The 23,329-nt window shown below is 41.5% G+C and overlaps 1 protein-coding gene across 4 annotated transcripts in view; it reads right to left on the reverse strand.

Annotated features, from left to right (window-relative positions):
• Window positions 1-19,430: 19,430 nt before the first annotated feature.
• The window catches only part of RALB (RAS like proto-oncogene B), a 40,657-nt gene continuing 36,758 nt past the window's right edge, over window positions 19,431-23,329 (reverse strand). For all 4 annotated transcript variants that reach the window (XM_022565501.3, XM_022565502.2, XM_089916979.1 and 1 more), the window contains one exon: window positions 19,431-21,160. In XM_022565501.3, coding sequence (XP_022421209.1) covers window positions 21,041-21,160 — 120 coding nt within the window. In that variant the 3' untranslated portion in view covers window positions 19,431-21,040. The remainder of the gene's footprint in view (window positions 21,161-23,329) is intronic.

Here is a 23,329-nt window from a genome sequence, read left to right on the forward strand (position 1 = left end):
CAATCCAATTGTTGGGTTTATGGCCAGTTACCTGTGTCCAGTACTTCTGGGTTACCTTGGTAGATTTCGCCTCTCCAAGGCTCTAGTTGGTTGACTCTTAGGAAATTTATTTTAGAAGAAAGAAATTTCAGTCCTGTTCTGGCTACTATGGATATTACTAGGTGGGAATCCCCTCACCTGGCCAATTAATAATACCTGCTCTGACCCTGGCCAAGAAAATGAACTTGCTTTTATGGTCACTCAAGCTCAGTTAGAACAACAGTCTAAGTCTCAATCAAAAACTGTAACCTCCCATTTATTAGAAGAAAACCTCCAACAATTATGGGATGGGTTTATGTGGTTAACACCAGGCTATTTAAGTTTAAAGGCTTTTCTATGTTGGGAACAATTAAATCATACTAAGAATGATCCGCCTAGTAACATTAGGAAATTAGGCTGGGTGCCTTATGAACAATGCCTACATATTATTACCCTTAGAGATGAGGATTTGTATGGAATCGACTGGGTCAGACAACCAGAGATTCACTGGATCACACGAATGGGACTCAGTGGATTTGTAGTACTAATTTATGGCCTTGGCTTCCACCAGGATGGATAGGAAGATGTACCCTGGGATTCCCATGGATTCAAGGTCATATACATAACAATTTAGAGATGACCCCAGCCAATTTACCACTGGTATGAGCCCTATGCGTCAAGAGATCTGTATTCCGCTGGTATGACCACTTAGCAGCTATTTTTGCGCCTTCAATAGGATTGGAGAATATAATCAGCCATATTGAAGCCTTAACAAAATTCACTCAACAGGCTTTAAATGATTGTAACCAGGCTATTAGCCTGGTGAATTTCGAGGTCTCTATGATGAGAAAAGTGGTACTACAAAACGGCATGGCCCTTGACATCTTTACAGCATCTCAGGGAGGCACCTGTGCCATAACTAAAACCGAATGCTGTGTTTTCATACCTGATGAATCCCCTAATATAACACATTTAATGAACCAAATGAAAAATTGGATTTCTGCCTTAAGTCCTAAGTCTTGACGACCTCTTCAAAAACTGGTTTGCCGTGGGAAGTTCTTGGCTTAAATATTTACTTATAACTCTATTAATGTTATTAGCTATATTATTTGTATTTTGCCTGTTTTACAAGATTATTGTTTCTTATATTACCAAATGTGTGACTGAGCCTCCAACAAAAATAATGATGACTAAGAGACTTGAAGCGGTTGATCAACTATATGGTTCTGTATGAGATCAATGACTGTAACAGTGCAGCTCTAGACATGGGAAGATGCAAGAGGGAATTTTTTCCTGGACCATAACAGACTAGTAACACAGGTGGTCCAGAGACCTTCGGTTACCGTTGATAAGGCCTAGTCCAGTAGTAGCACATTGAGTGGCCTCTCAGCAAAATCTTTGCCAGACTTAGGAATGAGCCTTCCTAGCACCATGGGATGCAATGGCCATGAAATGCCTCCCAAACCATGGTCGAATTTATGACCATGAGGGGGCGCTGCCAGCTAAACATTGGCACTTGCCATCCACCTCTGCAAGGATTAAGCCGCTGCAGCCGCTGACCTTCAACACCCCCTGAAAGGAGCTCAGGGTGGAGAGCAGAAAGGAGGCCCTCTGTGCTCTGGGAAAAACTGGCAGGACAGGCCTTCAGATAGATAGATATTTTCAGCACAAGATTTTATGACCCCAATTCCCATTTCTCCTCATATCTAGAAAAGCACTAAAATCATGAATGGTGACGTCTGCTTCTCATGACGAGCAGCCACCTTCTGTAAAACTGTGCTTGACTGGATGGCATGTACCCCCTTCACCAAAATCACGTACATACTGACCTTCCTCCTACCCCTTGGGAGCAGCTTCTCAGAGCCATCTGAAAGGCTGTCTCCTGGGCTATAGTCCTCAAGTTGCCCCAAATAAAACAACGCACAACTCTCAGGTTGTGCGTTTCTCTTTCAGTTGGCAATAATGACTGAGCGTTAATGGAGGAGGCCAATAGTTATCCTAGAGGCTAATAAAGAAAACGCAGCTTTTGGCTTCTCTGATTCACCGGCCACCTTGAGTGGAACCCTGGAGGGCTGAGAAAGCCGGACAGACCACCAAGAAGCTGCCTGGGCCCGAACCAACATTCCTGTGGTCGGCAGGGGGGGCACTGGAAGGGGGAATGTCCTGAGTGCCCTCCTGTGAGACGCCCGCGGGGCAGCCCCAACCAGCCCCAGTTCCTCGCGAATATCTCGGATGAGAGACTCCCACACGCCGACTGATGGCCCGAGTGCCTGCCCGGCTCCAGATCCCACTCTGTCTGTCCTCATTACTCCAGTGGAGCCTCACGTCACCCTCGATGTGGCAGGTCGGAGAACTGAGCTTCTTGTGGACACCGGAGTCACCTGCTCTGTTGTGACTTGGCCGGGCAGCCCCCTCCCCAACCGTGACTGTCCTGTGTTGGAAGTTGATGGACAGCCAAAGGGAAGGCAATTTACTTCTCCCATTGCCTGCGGAGTCTGGCCCATTATTATTATTCACTCCCTTTTGTATATGCCACAATGCTCTGTCCCCCCCCACGGAAGAGATTTGCTAAATAAATTAGGAGCTAGTATGTTCTTAGGACAGGATAAAATCCAAGGAGGTAAAGAATTCAAACAGAGCGTGCATCTATTAGTAGCCCCAGATGACCCACCTGCTGGTCATCCAAATATTCCCCAAGACATCCCCCAGGAAATGAGAGAACAAGTAGATTGTGCAGTTGGGGATACCTCGGTGCCAGGGAGGGCAAAATGTATTCCCGCAATAGAAATACAATGAAGGAAAAATATCCCTGGAAGAGACAGTATCTTTTAAAGCCTGAGGCCATGAGGGGATCCAACAGCTGGTCAGAAAATTCCTAAAACATGGACGCATTAGGCCCTGCCAGTCCCCTTCCAACATGTCAGTGCTGCCTGTTCAGAAGCCTAAGCGGGAGTATCGGTTTGTGCAAGACGTCGGATCACTGAATGAGGACGTCATCCCTATTCACCCACTGGTGCCAAACCACATACCCTCCTCACCTAAATGCTGGGGAGCGCTCGGTATTTCTCTGCTTTGTACCTCAAAGATGCATTCTTCTGAATTCCCCTTCATCCAGGCTCTCAATACGTTTTTGCCTTTGAATGGAGGGACCTTGACATCCTGAAGGCTCCCCAATATACTGGGGCAGTGCTTCTGCAGGATTTTTAGGACAGCCCCCATCTTTTTGGAAACATGTTATCAAGGAAGCTGAGGGAACTCAGCCCTGAGGAGAGAACTCTTGCTATAATATGTTGATAACTTATTGATAAGTAGTGAGAAAAAGCAAGATTCAGATCAAAATACTGTTAAAATCCTAATTTTCTAGCAGAAAGGGGATAGAAAGTCTCCCCAACTAAGGCTCAGATCTCACAGCAATGGGTTCAGTATTTAGGATTTGTTTTGACACCAGGGGCTCGAGCCTTGGCCACAGAGGCAAAAACCGCAATGAGTGCGTTACCATATCCAACCACAGAGGCAACTCCAAGGCTTTCTCGGGATGGCTGGGTTCCGCCCTTTCTGGATCCCAGATTATGGCCTTATAGCCAAACCTCTATATGAGACTCTAAAGGGAGGAGAAAGGGAATCCCTTCAGCGGAATAGGGACCACCAGTTGGCCTTTGAGATTCTAAAGACAGAGTAGAGCACCAGTACAGGGGCTTCCAAATTTGGACAAGCCCTTCACCCTACACGGTCACAAGAGGTCAGGGAGGGCACCAGGAGTCCCGACCCGAAAGCTAGGACCAGATCAGAGACCAGTGGCTTACTTCTCCACACAACAGGACTCAGTAGCCCTGGGATGACCAAGCTGCCTGTGGGCAGTAGCAGCCACAGCCCCATCGGTTAATGAGCTTCCAAGCTCATCCTGGGACGACACTTAGATGAATTAACCCCTCATCAGGTACAATCTATGCTGGTGGTCAAAGAACATCACCCTGAACTCTGCAGATCTGCTTCCAGCTGTCAAGAATGGAGACTTATTCCAACAGTGGATAGAGACCATAGCACAAAATTACTCCAGCAGGTCTGATCTGTTAGATGAACCTCTTGACAACCCAGAGGTCAAATGGTTTACCAACAGGAGGAGTAATATAGACATGGGAGCCTGAAAGACAGGGTATTCCAGTTAGCCTAGGTGAAGCCATAGAAGCCAAGGCCCTGCCACTCCAGAATCAGCCCAGAAGGCCAAGCTAATAGCATGAATGAGAGCTTTGCAATTAGGGAAGGTTAAAAAATTAAATATTTTTACTGACTCTAAATATGGGTTCCACGCCGCTGCCACAGACTCCAGGGGTGGGCACCAGCCACTGCATCTGCACACCCCCTATCAAGGGGATAATGGCCAGCACACGCTGAGGGAAGATGAGGCAGGCATCCACACTAAAAACAGTCCTCGCACCAAGAATATTAAAACCATGCAAGATACACAGGGGTGCTCATGTAAAAATAGCCCTCCAAGACCACAGTAGATAATTGTTCCTCCTAACGTCACAGAGTAAGAGAAATATGAGTAAAATGAGGAAGCACTCCCAATGAACAGATCAAGAGAATTTCCCTGAAAGAATGAACAATGAAACAGACCTCTTTAGTCTGATAGACACCAAGTTCCAAAAGGAGATAATGAAAATACTGAAGGAGTAAAGAAAGGCTATTGACAGAAATGCAAATTAATGTAAAAAGGAACTAGAAACTATAAGGAGGAGCCAAGAAAAATTAGAAAATTCATTTCCTGAGACAAAAGCTGAGCTCAAGGCAGTGAAGAGCAGAATGAATAATGCAGAAGAACAAATAAGTGATCTGGAAGATAGAAAAAATGGAAATCACCCAGCCAGAACAGCAGACAGAAAGCCAAAGGAGAAAAAAATTAAAGCACAATAAGTGACCTATGGGATAATATAAAGCGTGCCAATCTACACATAATAGGGATTCCAGAGGAGCAGAAAGAGAAAAAGGGATCAAAATGTATTTGAACAGATTATGGCTGAAAACTTCCCACACCTAAAGAAGGAAACAGATATCCAGGTATAGGAAGCACAGAGGGTCCGAAACAAGATGAATACAAACAGACTACACCAAGACATATTATAATTAAAATGACAAAAGTTAAAGACGATTCTAAAGGCAGCAAGAGAAAAACAAAGAGTTAATTACCAGGGAACCCCCATAATGCTATCAACTGATTTCTGTACAGAAATTCTGCAGGCCAGAAGAGAGTGGCAAGACATATTCAAAGTCATGAAAGGAAAGAATCTGCAACCTAGGATTCTCTACCCAGCAAGATAATCAATTAGAATAGAAGGAGAGAGAAAGAATTTCTCAGACAAGTAAAAACTAGAAGAATACAGCAATACTAAAACTATCCTAAAGGAAATATTGAAAGGTCTTCTCTAAATAGAAAAGAAGGGACTTCCCTGGTGGCGCAGTGGTTAAGAATTCGCCTGCCGGGCTTCCCTGGTGGCACAGTGGTTGAGAGCCCACCTACCGATGCAGGGGTTGCGGGTTCGTGCCCTGGTCCGGGAGGATCCCACATGCTGCGGAGCGGCTAGGCCCGTGAGCCATGGCCGCTGAGCCTGTGTGTCTGGAGCCTTGCTCCGCAACGGGAGAGGACACAACAGTGAGAGGCCCGTGTACTGCAAAAAAAAAAAGAATTTGCCTGCCAAGGCAGGGGACACGGGTTTGAGCCCTGGTCTGGGAAGATCCCACATGCCATAGAGCAACTAAGCCACAACTACTGTGCTTGTGCTCTAGAGCCCACGAGCCACAACTACTGAAGCCCATGTGCCTAGAGCCCATGCTCTGCAAAAAGAGAAGACACTGCAATGAGAAGCCTGCGCACCACAACTAAGAGTAGCCCCCGCTCACCACAACTAGAGAAAGCCCACGTGCAGCAACAAAGACCCAACACAGCCAAAAACAAATAACAAATTAATTAATTAATTAATTTAAAACAAAAGAAAAGAAGCAAGAATCTATAGGAAAAAGAATATCAGAATCAGAAAGTAAATCATTTAAATAAGCTAGTATACAGATTAAAACTTTTTTTAAATTAAAATAAAAATTTTGTGAAAGCAATGATAACCACAATGAACAGCAAAATAATAAACATGAAGATGTAGTAGAGGACATCAAAATCGTGAAATGGGGAGGAGGATAGTACGATTTTTTTTTTAGACTGTGTTTGAGACTAAATGACTATCAGTCTAAAGCAAGTAGATACAGGAAGGGGTAAACATACTTGAAAAACAAGGTAACCACAAGTAAAAAACATACAATAGATTCACAAAAAATGAAAAAGAGAACACAAGCATGAAATAAGAGGAAATCATCAAACCACAAAAGGAAAAACAAAAAGAAAGGAACAAAGAAGAAATACAGAATCAACTAGAAAGCAAGGTTTAAAATGTCAATAAATTATCAATAATTATTGTAAATGTCAGTGGACTAAATGCTCCAATTAAAAGACATATACAGCAGAAACTAATACAACATTGTAAATCAACTATACTCCAATAAAAATTAATTTAAAAATAAATAAAAGCGAGAGTGGCAGATTGGATAATGAAACAAGTGCCCACTATATGCTGCCTACAAGAGACCCATTTTAGGGCAACAGACACACAATAGATTGAAAGCAAGGGCATGGAAAAGATATTTCATGCAAATGGAAAGGACAAAAAATCAGGGGTCATAATATTCATATTAGACAAAATAGACTTTAAAACATGGGCCATAAGGAAAGATAAAGAAGGACACTCTATAACGATAAAAGGATCAATACAAGAAGAGGATGTTATACTCAACAACATATATGCACCCCATATAGGGGTACCCAAATACATAAAACAAATACTAAAAGAGAAATTGACAGGAATACAATAACATAGGAGGTTTTAACACCCCCAGACATTAATGGACAGATCATCTACACAGAAAATCAATAAGGCAACAGAGATCCTAAATGATACAATATAAGAGTTAGATTTAATTTATCTTTTCAGGACATTACCTCCAAAAAAAAAAAAACCAAAAACAAAACAAAGCAAAAAAAAACCCCAAATGAAAACAAAGCAGCATACACATTCTTTTCAAGTGCACATGGAACATTCTCGAGGACTGACCACATACTGGGGCAGAAAAAAAGCCTCAACAAATTTAAGAGTCTAGAAATTATTTCAAGCATCTTTTCTGACAACAGCAGCATGAAACTGGAAGTCAAACACAGAAAGAAAAAATGAGAAAAAACTGATTACATGGAGACTAAACAACATGCTAATAAAAAACGAATGCGTCAACAGTGAAATCCAAGAGGAAATTTAAAAAAATACCTTGAGACAAATGACAATGAAAACACAACCTTACAAAATCTATGGGATGCAGCAAAGGGAATTCTTAGAGGGAAGTTCATAGCCATACAGGCCTTCCTCAAAAAAAAGGAAAAATCTCAAATACCCTAACCTGCTACCTAAAAGAATTAGAAAAAGAAGAACAAACAAAAGCTAAAGTCAGCAGAAGGAAGGAAATAATCAAAATCAGAGAGGAAATAAATAAAATAGACATTTAAAAAAATAGAAAAAAATCAAGGGCTGGTTCTTTGAAAGGGTAAACAAAATTGACACACCTTTGGCCTGGCTCACAAAGAAGAAAAGAGAGAGAACCCAATTAAACAAAATAAGAAATGAAAAAGGAGTAACATCAACTGATACCGTAGAAATACAAAAAGCCTTAAAAGAATACTATGAATATTCATATGCCAACAAATTTGACAACCTAGAAGAAATGGACAAGTTTCTAGAAACATACAGCCTATCCAAAACTCAATCAAGAAAAAATAGATAATTTGAACAGACCAATCACTGGAAGTGAAATAGAATCTGTAAAACAAAGAACAAAAAACCCCCCCCACAAAACAACAACAACAACAAAACCTTCCTACAAACAAAAGTCCAGGACCAGATGGCTTCACAGGTAAATTCTACCAAATGGAGAATGAGTTTGAAAATGTTCCTTCCTCTGCAATTTTTTGGAATAGTTTCAGAAGGGTAGGTGTTAACTCTTCTCTAAGTGTTTGATAGAATTTCCAGGTGAGGCCATCTGGTCCTGGCCTTTTGTTTGTTCACAGTTTTGTAATGAGAGACAATTTCAGTACTTGTAACTGGTTTGTTCATATTTTCTATTTCTTCCTGGTTCAGTCTTGGGAGATAATGCCTTACTAAGAATTTGTTCATTTCTTCTAGGTTGTCCACTTTATTGGCATATAGTTGCTTATAGTAGTCCCTTATGGTCCTTTGTATTTCTGTGGTGTCCGTTGTAACTTCTCCTTTTTCATTTGTTATTTTGTCTTGTTTTATTTTTATTTATTTTTTTGGCCACACCATGCAATATGTGGGATCTTAGTTCCCTGAACAGGGATCGAATCTGTGCCCCCTGCAGTGCAAGCATGGAGTCTTAATCACTGGACCACCAGGGAAGACGCCTTATTTTATTGATTTTGGGCCCTCTCCCTTTTTTTCTTGATGAGTCTGGCTAAAAGTTTATCAATTTTGTATCTTTTCAGAGAACCAACTTTTAGTTTCATTGATCTTTTCTATTGTTTTCTTAGTCTCTGTTTCGCTTATCTGTTCTGATTTTTATGACTTCTTTCCTTCTACCAACTTTGAGTTTTGCTTGTCCTTCTTTATCTAGCTGCTTTAGGTGTAACTTAACATTGTTTGAGGTTTTTCTTATTTCCTGAGGTAGGCTTGTATTGCTATAAACTTCCCTCTTAGAACTGCTTTTGCTGCATCCCACAGGTTTGGGATCCCTGTGTTTTCGTTCTCATTTTTCTCTAGGTATTTTTAAAATGTTCTCTTTGATTTATTCAGTGATCCTTTGGTTGTCTAGTAGCATATTGTTTAGCCTCCATGTGTCTGTGTTTTTTGCATTTTTTTGCTTGTATTTGATCTCTAATTTCATAGCGTTGTGGTCAGAAAAGATGCTTGATATGATTTCAGTTTTCCTAAATTTATCAAGGCTTGCTTTGTGGCCCAGCATGTGATCTATCCTGAAGAATGTTCCATGTGCACTTGAAAAGAATGTGTATTCTGCTGCTTTTGGGTGGCACACTCTATAAATATCAATTAAGTTCATCTGGTCTAATGCGTCATTTAAGGCCTGTGTTTCCTTACTGCTTTTCTGTCTAGATGATCTGTCCATTGATGTAAGTTCGGAGTTAAAGTCCCCCACTACTATTGTGTTACTGTCAATTTCTCCTCTTATGGCTATTAACATTTGCCTTATGTATTGAGGTGCTCCTGTGTTGGGTGCATATATATTTTCAATTGTTTTATCTTCTTCTTGGATTGACCCCTTGATCATTATGTAGTGTCCTTCTTCGTCTCTTGTAACAGTCTTTATTTTAAAGACTACTTTGTCTGACTATTGCTACTCCAGCTTTCTTTTGATTTACATTTGCGTGGAATACCTTTTTCCTTCCCCTCACTTTCAGTCTGTATATGTCTCTAAATCTGAAGTGGTTCTCTTGTAGACAACATATATACAGGTGTTGTTTTTGTATCCATTCAGCCAGTCTGTGTCTTTTGCTTGGAGCATTAAATCCATTTACATTTAAGGTAATTATTAATATGCATGTACTTATTGACATTTTACAAATTGTTTTGGATCTGTTTTGTTGGTCTTTTTTCTTCCTTTCCTCTTAGTTCTCTTGTGATTTGATGACTATCTTTAGTTTTGTGTTTTGATTCTTTTTTCCTTTTTCTATGTATATGTATTATAGATTTTTTTGTGGTTACCATGAGGTTTTGATGTAACCATCTACATATATCCATGATTGTTTTAAGTTGCTGGTCTCTTAATTTCAAATGCATTCAAATATCCTGCATTTGTACTCTCCTCCTCCCATGATTACTGGTTTTGATATCATATTTGTGTGTGGATGATTTCCTAACTTTACTGTGTGTTTGCCTTTACTGGTGAGCTTTCCCATTTCATAATTTTCTGGTTTCTAGTTGTGGCCCTTTCTTTTCTGCCTAGAGAATTTCCTTCAGCATTTGTTGTTAAGCTGGTTTGGTGGTGCCGAATTCTTTTAGCACTTGTACGCAAAGCTTTTTTTTTTTTTGCGCTATGCGGGCCTCTCACTGTTGTGGCCTCTCCCGTTGTGGAGCACAGGCTCCGGACACACAGGCTCAGCGGCCATGGCTCATGGGCCCAGCCGCTCCGTGGCATGTGGGATCTTCCCAGACAGGGGCACGAACCCATGTAACCTGCATTGGCAGGCGGACTCTCAACCACTAAGCCACCAGGGAAGCCCTATGTAAAGCTTTTGATTGCTCTGTCAAGTCTGAATGAGAGCCTTGCTACATAGAGTATTTTTAGTGGTAGGTTTTTCCCTTTCACTTTAAATATTTCATGCCACTCCCTCTGGCCTGCAGAACTTCTGCTGAAAAGTCAGCTGATAACCTCACGAGGATTCCCTTGTATGTTATTTGTTGCTTTTCTCTTGTTGCTTTTAATATTTTCTCTTTATCTTTAGTTTTTGTCAGTTTGATTACTATGTGTCTTGGCATGTTCCTCCTTGGGATAATCTTGTATGGGGCTCTGCACTTCCTAGACTTCGATGATTGTTTCCTTTCCTATGTTCAAGACGTTTTCAGCTATTACCTCTTCAAATATTTTCTCAGGCCCTTTCTCTCTCTCTTCTCCTTCTGACACCCCTATAATGTGAATGTTGGTGTGTTTGATGTTGTCTCAGTGGCCTCTTAAACTGTCCTCATTTCTTTTCATTCTTTTTTCTTTATTCTGTTCTGTGGCAGTGATTTCCACCACTCTGCCTTCCAGCTCACTGATTCATTCTTCTGCCTCATTTATTCTGCTATTGATTCCTTCTCATGTATTTTTCATTTCAGTTATTGTATCGTTCAATTCTGTTTGGTTGTTCTTTATATTTTCTAACTCTTTGCTAAAAACTTATGTAACTTCTCAGTCTGTGTGTCCATTCTTTTCCCAAGTTCTTGGATCATCTTTATGATCATTACTCTGAACTCTTTCTTAGTAGGTTGCCTATCTCCACTTCACTTAGTTGTTCTTCTGGTGTTTTATCTTGTTCCTTCGTCTGGAACATATTCCTTTGCTGTCTCATTTTGTTTAAATTTCTATTTATATTTTTATGTATGTAGTAGCTTAGTTACATTTCTCAACCTTGAAGTGGCTCTCTGTAGGTGATGTCCTATGTATCCCAGCAGTACACTCTCCGTTTGTCACCCAAGGACCAGCTGGTCCCAGGGTAGGTTCTGACCTGTGTTTGCAGACTCAGTTCAGCAGGCTGCAGGATCATAGTTTCCTTGCTTCTGATGTCTGCCCCCTGGTGGGTGAGGCTGCTCAAGAGGCCTGGCGGGAGAGGCTGGTGCCTGCCCACTGGTAGGTGGGGTTGGGCATGTCTAGAGGTGGCTGTGGGCACTAGAAGTCTTTAGGCAGCCTGTCTGCTGATGGGTGAAGGTGCGTTCCAGCCCCATTGGTTGTTTGGCCTGAGGCATCCCAGCACTGGAGCCTGCAGACTCTTGGGTGGGGCCAGTTTTCGCTGCCAAGGACATGAGACATCTGCCTCCAGCCTGGGTTCACATAGGTCCACCACCAGCTTATAACCCCAGAGAGAGCCACAGCTGCCCCCTGCCTCCCCAGGAGACCCTCCAAGACCAGCAGGTAGGTCTGGTTCAGACAACTGTGGAGTCACTGCTTTTGCCCTGGGACCTGGTGGATGCGGGACCTTGTGTGCGCCCACCAAAGTGGAGTCTCTGTTTCCCCCAGTCCTGTGGAGCTCCTGCACTCAAGCCCCTCTGGCCTTCAGAGCCAAATACTCTGGGGGCTCCTCCTCCCGATGCCAGACCTCTAGGCTGGGGAGCCTGGCATGGGTCTCAGAGCTCTCACTCCTGTGGGAGAACTTCTGCGATATAATTATTCTCCAGTGTGTGGGTCACCCACCTGTGTGGTATGGGGTATCCTTATATTGTGGGTGCTCCGCTCCTACCAAGCAATAATGGCCTACAAATAGTATCTAGAAATACAGGAGTTATCTAACCACTGCTGTGAGAATAGAAATGGTTAAGTGTGACTTTCAAGGACCAGAGCTGGAGTGGGAAAGAGCAAGAGTAAAGCGTTTCCATTACAAGCCCTTCTAGACCATTAGAATTTCCAGCACATGCACTTATAACTTTGATTAAACAATTTTAATGAATTAAAAAAAATACCAAAGTCAAGTTTACTACTACTAACATTAACTGTATATGTTAGTATTTTCCCACTGTTTTTTCTTTTTTAAAATTGACGTGTAGTTGATTTACAGTGTTGTGTTAGTTTCTGGTGTACAGCAGAGTGACTCAGTTATACACGTATATACTCTTTTCCATAGTCTTTTCCATTACAGTTTATCCCAGGATATTGAATATAGTTCCCTGTGCTCTGCAGTAGGACCTTGTTGTTTATCCATCCTATATGTAACAATTTGCATATGCTAATCCCAAACTCCCACTCCATCCCTCCCCCATCCCCCTCCCCCTTGGCAACCACAAGTCTGTTCTCTACGTCTGTGAGTCTGTTTCTGTTTCATAGGTAGGTTCATTTGTGTCGTATTTTAGATTCCACATATAAGTGATACCATATGATATTTGTCTTTCTCTGACTTACTTCACTTAGTACGATAATTTCTAAGTCCATCCAAGTTGCTGCAGGCATTATTTCATTCTTTTTTATGGTCGAGTAGTATTCCATTGTATATATATACCACATCTTCTTTATCCATTCATTTGTTCTTGTACATTTAGGTTGCTTCCATGTCTTGGCTCTTATAAATAATGCTTCTATGAACATAAGGGTGCATGTATCTTTTTGAATTAGAGTTTTGTCCAGATATATGCCCAGGAGTGGGATTGCTGGATCATATGGTAACTCCATTTTGAGTTTTTTGAGGAGACTCCATACTGTTTTCCATAGTGGCTGCACCAACTTACATTCCCACCAACAGTGTAGCAAAGTTCCCTTTTCTCACACCCTCTCCAGCATTTGTTATTCATGTATTTTTTAGTGATGGCCATTCCGACCAGTGTCAAGTGATACCTCATTGTACTTTTGATTTGCATTTCTCTAATAATTCGCAATGTTGAGCATCTTTTCATGTGCCTGTTGGCCATCTGTATGTCTTCTTTGGAGAAATGTCTATTTATGTTGTCTGTCCATTTTTCGATTGGGATGTTTGGTTTTTTGAGTATGAGCTGTTTGTATATTTGGAAATTAAGCCCCTGTTGGTCACATCATTTGCAAATATTTTCTCCTAGTCTGTAGGTTGTCTTTTCATTTTGTTTATGGTTTCCCTTGCTGTATTAAAGCTTGTAAGTTTATGTCCCGTTTATTTTTGCTTTTGTTTCTATTGCCTAGGGAGACTGACCTAAGAAAACAGGTACAATTTATGTCAGAGAATTTTTGCTTCTGCTCTCTTCTAGGAGTTTTATGGTGTCATGTCTTATGTTTAATTCTTTAAGCCATTTTGAGCTTATTTTTGTGTATGGTGTGAGGGTGTGATCTAACTTCATTGATTTACAGGAGGCTGTCCAGCTTTCAGAGCACGACTTGCTGAAGACACTGCCTCTTTTTCATTGTATATTCTTCCTCCTTTGTCAAATAATTGACTATAGGTGTAGGGGGGTATTTTTGGGCTCTCTATTCTGTTCCATTGATCCATATGTCTGTTTTTGTGCCAATACCATGCCATTTTGATTACTGTAGCTTTGCAGTATTGTCTGAAGTCTGGGAGGGTTATGCCTCCTGCTTTGTTCTTTTTCCTCAGGATTACTGTGGCAATTTTGGGTCCTTTATACTTCCATATAAATTTTAGAATTATTTGTTCTAGTTTTGTGAAAAATGTCATGGGTAATTTGATAGGAATTGCATTAAATCTGTCGATTGCTTTGACCATTTTAACAAGATTAATTCTTCCAATCCAAGACCAAGGGATATCTTTCCATTTCTTTGAATCATCTTCAGTTTTCTTTATTAATGTTTTATAGTTCTCAGCATAAAAGTCTTTCACCTCCTTGGTCAGGTTTATTCCTGACCAAGTATCTTTTTTGGGGGGTGTGATTTTAAATGGTTTTTTTTTTTTTTTTACATTCCCTTTTTGATATTTCACTGTCAGTTTAAAGAAATGCAACCAATTTCTCTATGTTAATCTTGTATCCTGCCACCTTGCTGAATTCATTTATCAGTTCCAGTAGCTTTTGTGTGGAGTCTTTAGGGTTTTCTATAAATAGTTTCATGTCATCTGCATATAATGACAATTTTACCTCTTTCCTTCCAACTTGGATACTTTTTCTTTCTTTTTCTTGTCTGATTGCTGTGGCTAGGACTTCCAATACTATGTTCAATTGAAGCGGTGAGAGTGAGCATCCTTGTCCTGTTTCAAATTTTAGTGGAAAGGCTTTCGGCTTTTCAGTATTATACTGACTGTTGGTTCGTTATAAATAGCTTTTATGATGTTGAGATATGTTCCCCCTATACCCACTTTGGTAAGAGTTTCTATCATGAATGGATGTTGAATTTTGTCAAATGCTTTTTCTGCACCTATTGAAATGATCATGTGGTTTTTGTCTTTTGTTGCTGTAGTATATCACACTAATTGATATGCATATGTTGAACCATCCTTGTGAACTTGGGATGAATCCAATTTGGTTGTGGTGTATGACCTTTTTTATGTGTTGTTGGTTTCAATTTGCTACTATTCTGTTGAGAAGTTTTGCATCTATATTCATCAAAGATATTGGCCTGTAATTTTCTTTTTTGGTGGTATCTTTGTCTGGTTTTGGTATTAGGGTGCTGGTGGCTTCACAGAATGTCTTTGGGAATGTTCCTTCCTCTTCAATCTTTTGGAAGAGTTTGAGAAGGATCGGTATAAATTCTTCTTTGTATGTTTGGTAGAATTCACCTGTGAAGCCATCTGGTCCTGGACTTTCATTCGTAGGGAGTTTCTTTGGTTTTTGTTTGTTTGTTTGTTTTTTAACAGATTCTATTTCACTTCTAGTAATTGGTCTGTTCAAATTATCTTTCTTCTTGATTCAATATAGGTGGACTGTATGTTTCTAGAAACTTTTCCATTTCTTCTAAGTTGTCAAATTTGTTGGCTTATAATTGTTCATATTATTCTCTTATGATATTTTGTATTTCTGCAGTATCGACTGATGTTACTCCTTTTTCATTTCTTATTTTATTTGGGTTCTCTGTCTTCTCTTCTTGGTGAGCCTGGCCATAGGTTTGTCAATTTTGTTTACCCTTTCAAAGAACCAGCTCTTGGTTTTATTGATTTTTTCCTATTGTTTCTAAAATCTCTATTTTATTTATTTCCTCTCTGATCTTGATTATTTCCTTCCTTCTGCTGACTTTAGGTTTTGTTTGTTCTTCTTTTTCTAATTCTTTTAGGCAGTAGGTTAGGTCGTTTGAGATTTTTCTTGTTTCTTGAGAACAGGTTGTATTGCTATGAACTTCCCTCTAAGAAATGCTTTTGCTGCATCCCATAGATTTTGTATGGTTGTGTTTTCATTGTCATTTGTCTCAAGGTATTTTAAATTTTCCTTTGATTTCCTCATTGACCCTTTTTTTTTTTTTTAATAGCATGTTGTTTAGTTTCCATGTAATCGTTTTTTTCTCTTTTCTTTTTCTGAGGTTGATCTGTAGTTCCATCCCACTGTGGTCAGAAAAGATGCTTGAAATAATTTCTGTATTCTTAAATTCATCAAGATTTGTTCTGTGCCCTAGTATATGGTCAGTCCTAGAGAATGTTCCATGTGCACTTGAAAAGACTGTATAGTCTGGTTTTGGGAGGGAGGTAATGTCCTGAAAATATCAATTAAGTCTGACTCTTCTATTGTATCATTTAGGATCTCTGTTGCCTTATCGATTCTCTGGAAGATCTGTCCATTGACTTGTGGTGTTAGTCTCCTACTACTATTGTATTCCTGTCAATTTCTCCCTTTATGTCTGTTAGTATTTATGTATTTGGGTGCTCCAACATATATGTTGACGAGTGTAAAATCCTCTTCTTGTATTGCTCCTTTTATCGTTCTATAGTGTCCTTTATCTTTCTTTATGGCCTTTGTTTTAGTCTGTTTTGTCTGATATTATTGTGACACCCCGCTTTCTTGTCATTTCTGTTTGCAGGAGGTATCTTTTTTGCACTCCCTCACTTTCAGTCTGTGTCTGTCCTTTACCCTAAAGTGGGTCTCTTGTAGACAGCATATTGTAGGCTCTTGTTTTATTATCCAATGTGCCACTCTCTGTCTCTTGATTGGAACATTTAGTCCACTGACATTTAAGCTAATATTGATAAATATGTATTTATTTATTGGCAGTTCAGCCTTGTTTTCCAGTTGATTCTGTGTTTCTTCTTTGCTCCTTTTTTTTTCTCCTTTTGTGGTTTGATGTGTTCCTTTTATATTATGCTTGTGTTCTCTTCTTTTTGGTGTTTGTGAATCAATTATATGTTTTTGATTTGTGGTTACCCTGTTTTTCAAGTATGTTAACCACTTCCTGTATCTGCTTGCTTTAGATGACAATCATATAGGTTCAATCACATTCTAAAAAAAAGAAAAAAAATCTATATTTTCTTGCTCTCCTCCTCCACATTTTATGATTTTGATGTCCTCCTTTACATCTTCATGTTTATCCTTTTGCTGTTCATTGTGCTTATCATCGCTTTCATAAGAATTTTGTTTTTTTTTCCTTTTAATCTGTATACTGGCTTAAGTGATTTACTTTCCAATTGTGATTTCCTCTTTCCTATGGCTTCTTGCTTCTTTTATATTTAGAGAAGACCTTCCAATATTTCCTTTAGAGTAGGTTTAGTATTGCTGTATTCTCTTAGTTTTTGCTTGTCTGAGAAATTCTTTCTCTCTCCTTCTATTCTAAATAATCTTGCTGGGTAGAGTTTCCTAGGTTGTGGATTTTTCCCTTAGGACTTCTTTGAACATATTTTGCATCTCCCTCCTGGCCTGCAGCATTTCTGTAGAGAAATCAGCTGATAGTCTTATGGGGGGGGGTTCCCTGGTAATTAACTCTTTTTCTCTTGCTGCCTTCAGAATCCTCTTTTAACTTGCCATTTTAATTATATGATGTCTTGGTGTAGGTCTGTAGTGTTCATCTTTTTTGGGACCCTCTGTGCTTCCTGTATCTGGATGTTTCCTTCTTTAGGTTTGGGAAGTTTTCAGCCATAATTTCTTCAAATACATTTTCAATCCCCTTTTCTCTTTCTTCTCCTTCTAGAATCCTTATTATGCGTAGATTGGCACACTTTATATTATCCTGTAAGTCTCTTAGATTGCTTTTTTTTTTTTTTTTTTTCATTTGGCTTCCTGTCTGCTGTCCTGGCTGGGTGATTTCCATTATTCTCTCTTCCAGATCACTTATTTGTTCTTCTGCATTATTCATTCTTCTGTTCACTGCCTTGAGCTCAGCTTTCATCTCAGCAAATGGTTTCTAAGTTTTCTTGGCTCCTCCTTCTAGTTTCTAGTTCCTTTTTACAGTAATCTGCATTTTTGTCAATAGCCTTTCTTAATTCCTTCAGTATTTTCATTATCTCCTTTTTGAATGTGGTGTCTATTAGACTCCATTTCATTGTTTTTTCAGGGGCGCTCTCTTGATCTTTTCACTGGGAGTGGTTCCTGTGATGCTTCATTTTACTTGTATTTCTCTTGCTCTATTAGTTTAGGAGAAACAATTATCTACTGTGGTCTTGGAGGGCTATTTTAATGTGGGAGCATCCCTGTGTAGCCTGCATGGGTTTAATATTTTCGGTGCCAGGGCTGCTTTTAGTGTGGGTGCCTGTTGCCTCCTTCCTCAGCATGTGCTGTTACCAGCTTGACAGGGGTGTGACTGGTGTTGTGACCAGAGCCTGCACCAGATGTTACCCAGCACCTCCTATTTGCTCTGTGACCGTCGCAGCCCTGTCAGGGGTGGGATCTGCTTCCCAGCTGTTGGAGTAGAAGCCCCAGCCCATTTCTGAGATGCAGTGCAAGGTAGGAGGGATTGGGGCACTCCCACTGGGAGAGGATGAGGACTCCTCCACTGGAGCTGTCCACCTGTGAGTGTGCTCTGTGGTGCCACCTGTTACCCGTTGTGCAGGCTCACAAGGTACACTGTTGTTGGCACTGCCCTCACCCCTGCCTACACCGTGGGGTACTTTCCCACTGTTAATACTTATCCACTGTTAAGCTTCTATACTATTTTATTACAATATAGTGTTTAGACCAACATAGGTGAATCTTATACCACAATTTCATTTAGTTTAAATTTATATATCATTCGCCTAATCTACAGCATCTATTTTTTTCCCCACATATTCATGTCATTGGTGTCAGGATGGAGTCACATAATTTGGCAGGTTTTTCCTTAGTGGTACATAAATTATGGGGATGTCTTATAATCAGTGATGTCTGATATTTGATGAACTAGGACACTTGTAGGGAATTATACATCTAGGTATTGTTCCCCTGCATCACTTTTTGAATCTATCGCCTGTTTGTTAGGTCTTTTTCTACTGCTCTGCCACTCATCACACTGCAGCCATGTGCTGGCCTCTAGGGTCTTTTCCTGAACACCTGAGTGAGGGCCTCCGGACCAGCTGCTCCCAAGCCTGGGAGCTCACGTGGCTCCTTCAGGTCTCAGCTTAAATGTCACTCCCTTTCAGACACTTGTTGACCATCCAATTGAAATCAGCTCTATGGCCCAGAAACATTTCCTATCCTATTACCCAGTTCTATGATCATCAAAGCACTTGCTGTGATATTTTCAATTATTTGTCTCTTTCCTCACTAAAGCATAAGCTCCAAGAGAATAGAGCTCTGGCCTATCTTGTTCAACACAATATTGCAGCACTTGGAATAGAGCCTGACACCAAGCAGGTGCTCAAATATTTCTAGAAGGAAGACTTCAGAAAAATAGTTAGCCTATGGACACAATATCTAGTCATTTAGCAAGGTAGTATGTTTCAAATTTATAAAGAACATTGCTTCCTTATTTTCCTATGGAAAAGAATCTCATCTCTATAAATCATTTTGTTGGGAAGATCCATTTCTGATCACTATCCAGTTAAATACAGTTTCAGAAATACACTAATGGCATAAACTAAGAATAATTTCCATAGCATGGAACAGTTCATACCATCCTTAATTTATGTGTACATATTCCAAACCTACCTGCTCTCGACCAGAACTGATATCAAACAGGTGGCAAACTAGGAGGAAAAGAAAAAGGTTGTTTCAAAAAATGCAAGAGTGTGATTACCTTCAACTTTTTAAATTTTAAGAAAAGTAGTCATCTCTTCCAAAGGAAAGGTGAAGTTAAAGTTACTGTTTATACTTATAAATTTATTTCCCCCAGCCCAATTCAAAAAATTAATTGAAATATAGTTTGCAGAACATCTAACAAGAACAATAATGAATACCTGTCCCTTTCTTTAATACTTACATTTCACATATATGACAAAAGGATAAAATAAGAAGGCTGAAATTCTGAAAAACTGTAAATTTCTGCTTTTTTTAATTGAAAATAAGCCCACGATTCTTTGGGAGGTGATACAAGATTGTTTGTTTTCCGGTCAGATCATAATTTCTACAATTTCTGTAATAACCATAAATTCCAAGGGTTCCCATTCTCCCCACCCCAATTCACTTTTGGCACCTATATGTGAAATATCACTTCTGAAAAATGGGGAAAAGTATGCTGAGCACTGGGTTTTTATGGCTGTCCTCCTTTGCTCATGAAAAATTTTCTGACTGCTGAATTCAGAATATTGACACAAGAAAGACAATATCTCATCCATAAAAATCTTTTTCTAACTAACGAGATGGCTGTCTCAGAAACAAATTTATATTAGAAACAGCAGCCAGTTCTCAGAGGTAAAGGGGCAGTGGCTTCTCCACTTCTTCTGAATTTACTGAGCAATTCTATGAGAGGTAGCAGGTGTCTGGCACAGGCTCTGGCTTCATGAGTTTAGAACACAATCTTAAGTCATCACGTTCTTCAGAGGAACTTGGGCTACATTGAAAGAAACAAAAGAAAAGGTCCTCTCAGCCTCTGCCAGGAGGAGTGGGTCAGGACAGAGCGTGGGTTGCGGATGGAGAAGGAGGGCCCTGACCCTATGACTGGCAATTACGAGAGGATTTAGCCAAAGGACTTCTTTTAAAAATTCTGATTAGAAAAGTATATCATTTATACAGTATATTGCTCTTGAGTCTTCATGTCACTTATTAAAAAAGAAGCTCCTACACAAAAATCAGAATGCCGCAGGAGAAAAGCGGCCAACACAGACTATAACTGGCTGATACTTAACTACGAAGGGTACAACTCTTCCTTCTTTCCTATTGAGAAGGATTTCTGGGCTTGGCGTTGATCTGTTTGGCCCCATGCAACTTTACTTTTTTAGCTCTGCTTCAGATCCACAGGGTATGGCCAAGAGACCCCCAAAAATCTCCGAATTTTCCAGCGTCATTAGAACCTAATGGATGTTTCTGAGAACTGCTGTTGAGCTGACAAGGGTGGGGGTAGCCTCACCCCACCCTCACCTCCCAAGACCTAATAAAAAATAAGACACTTTTATTTCAAAACGAAAGACGCTATGTTACAAAACTGGGGAAAAAGTAAGAAGTTAGGACAGTCCTTCTTAATTAACACTTGGCTAACGCCTGCCTGTAGCACTACATACGTGGCTTATTTTAGGAAGGAAAAGAGGGAGGAAACTCTGAAACCTCCTGACAGAGGAGCCATCCCATTGCACAGTCAAGGGCTTATTTCTTCTGTCAGCCACTGGTTCACAAATATTTTCCCCATTTACAGAAGCGTGTGTGAATGAGGTTGGGGAGAGCGGGGAACAGGCCGAGAGGTCGACTGGAGTCTTGGCTTGAGGAACCTGCCCTCTGTCCTTAGTGGCAAGCGACATGGTCCAGCACCCTAGCCTTCACAGTAAACAACATCTTTCTTTAAAACTTTTCTTGTTCTTGCTGCTTTTCTTGCCGTTCTTGTCTTTGTTTTCTGACATCTTCTTTGCTCTGATCTCTCTCATGAGGTCAAAGAACACCTGGGGTGGGGAGGAAGGGGTGAAAAGAACAAGGAAGAAAAAGCCATTTAATGATTTAATGAAGCAATTCGACCAAGCAGGATATGTAATTACAGTTTAAAGTACATATAAAGCCAAGTGTATTCTTAAAAACCATGGGCCATCAAAAACAAAAGGTCTAGGGCTTCCCTGGTGGCGTGGTGGTTAAAAGTCCACCTGCCAATGCAGGGGACACAGGTTTGAGCCCTGGTCCGGGAAGATCCCACATGCTGCAGAGCAACTAAGCCCATGCGCCACAACTACTGAGCCTGTGCTCTAGAGCCCGCGTGCCACAGCAACCGAAATCTGTGAGCCTAGAGCCCACACTCCATAACGAGAGAAGCCACCGCAATGAGAAGCCCGCGCACCGCAACCAAAAATAAAAATTAATTTTTTAAAAACCCCAAAAAACAAAAGGTCTAGAGCAGAAGAGAACAACTAACGTTAGAAACGTATTCTAATTCCACAAAGGAAACCTCTCTGCTTACATCATACAACGGGTCAAGCTAAGGGCAGCAGCGTCATACCATTAGTACCACTCAGCAGCCTATTTCAAACTGATGAAACCTGCTCTGGGGATAAGTATGATGAAGGATGAGACATCACAGGACAGACCGACAACAGTTAGAGACACCAAGAGTGACAACAGTCAGCAGGCGTCCTGGCTTCCAACCACGGGGACGGGGAAGGGAAGAGAGCGCCTCAGGGCCCCGCCACGTTCCACCACCGAGCTGAGGAGTCCTGCCCTGAGCCTAAAGGCACGAGCGCCATCACGTAGGACGGCTTCGCAGCCTAACCCCGACGGCAGACTCAGATCGGGGAACGTGGCAGATGGGGCGGAGGAGGGGATGCAGCTTGAACAAACAGTGGGGTCCCCGACGCAGGGCAGGGGGGCGGAGGGGCAGAGGGGGTGTCACCCTCCCCACGTCTGCCCCTCCCTGCCCCGCTCCGCGTGATGCCAGCTGCAAGGGGCTTCATCAACAGCTGATGAGACGTGTCACTGAATGCCAGCATGCTATCAGTTGTCACAGTGGCCTGGGTTTTGCCCCCTGCTACCAGCAACCACGCCCGGGTACCGATTACGTGCCAGCAGCCAAAGTACGCCTCCTACAAAGAAAGATTTGAGATTTCTCACAGAGAAGACGGAAAGTGTGAGATTGAGTGTAGCCTTTGACCTATGGACGTTTGCACAGAACAGGCTCCTGTTACTTTCTAGAGGAAAGCGAGACTGGGCTTTCTGAGTGGGGGACTCCACGAGCCCTCACCACTAGCTCAGGGTGCAGGAAAGGACCCCCCCAAACTGCATCAGGCTGACCTAACCACCCCTTTCCTTCAGCCTCTCAGGAAAGCGCCCTCTCCCCCATAACAGGGACCGTGAACAGCTTCGAATGTCGCCGGTTTTTCCTTGTCCTAGCAGCGCAAGGCAGGCGGAGGGAGGGGAAGGAAGGGCGTGATGCCCAAGCTGTTCATCGCCAGTCTCATCGACAACCTCCTTTCCTGTGACCTGTTCACAGCGAACACAACGCTGCCCGGCGTCAGCTTCTGCTGGTTCCCGTTTGGCAGGTCCGGCCGGTCCCGGCCAGGAAGGGGAGGTGACAAGCCGGTGTGACAGCTCCCACCCCCCAGGTCGGCAGTTCCAAGCCCGGAAAGTCTTCCTGATTTTTTAAAAATAAACTGCATGACTGGACTTTCTGTGTGTTTTCTAATTCTACAGCTAGAAAACAATTTGATAGAAACAGAAAGATTTGGAAATGCACAAGAATCAACGTAAGAGCTGAGATAGCAATCAAAGAAAAAGGAGCTGCCGAGTGAACCTGCTTCGCACAGCAGATGCAGCTTAACAGACTGACACTGTTGGAGAGGCTTCCAAAGCAGACGCCTTCCAACACCAGCGTCCTTCCAGCATCCCTGCAAGCTGAAGTGACACCTGGTTTCAAATCCCTTCCTCCTCAGGTGAGAAGCAAAGGAGAAAGGAGAAGGGATGTGAAGGACTCAGGTGCTGCACAGACGGCGCAGACGAGTCCACAGCCTGGCTGCAAAGCGACGCGCGTCGGTCTAACGGGAACTCAGGCCGTGACGGCAGAGAGACGACCTCAGCTTTTAGATCTGGGGCAACCGATTTGAACTTCAGCTTTTTAAAAGAAGCCCTCA

This window comes from Delphinapterus leucas, chromosome 8 (genome assembly GCF_059928025.1).
Source record: "Delphinapterus leucas isolate spDelLeu-1000000601 "Yukka" chromosome 8, BTC_Dleu_Yukka2, whole genome shotgun sequence".
In the NCBI taxonomy this organism is placed as follows: Eukaryota; Metazoa; Chordata; class Mammalia; order Artiodactyla; family Monodontidae; genus Delphinapterus; species Delphinapterus leucas.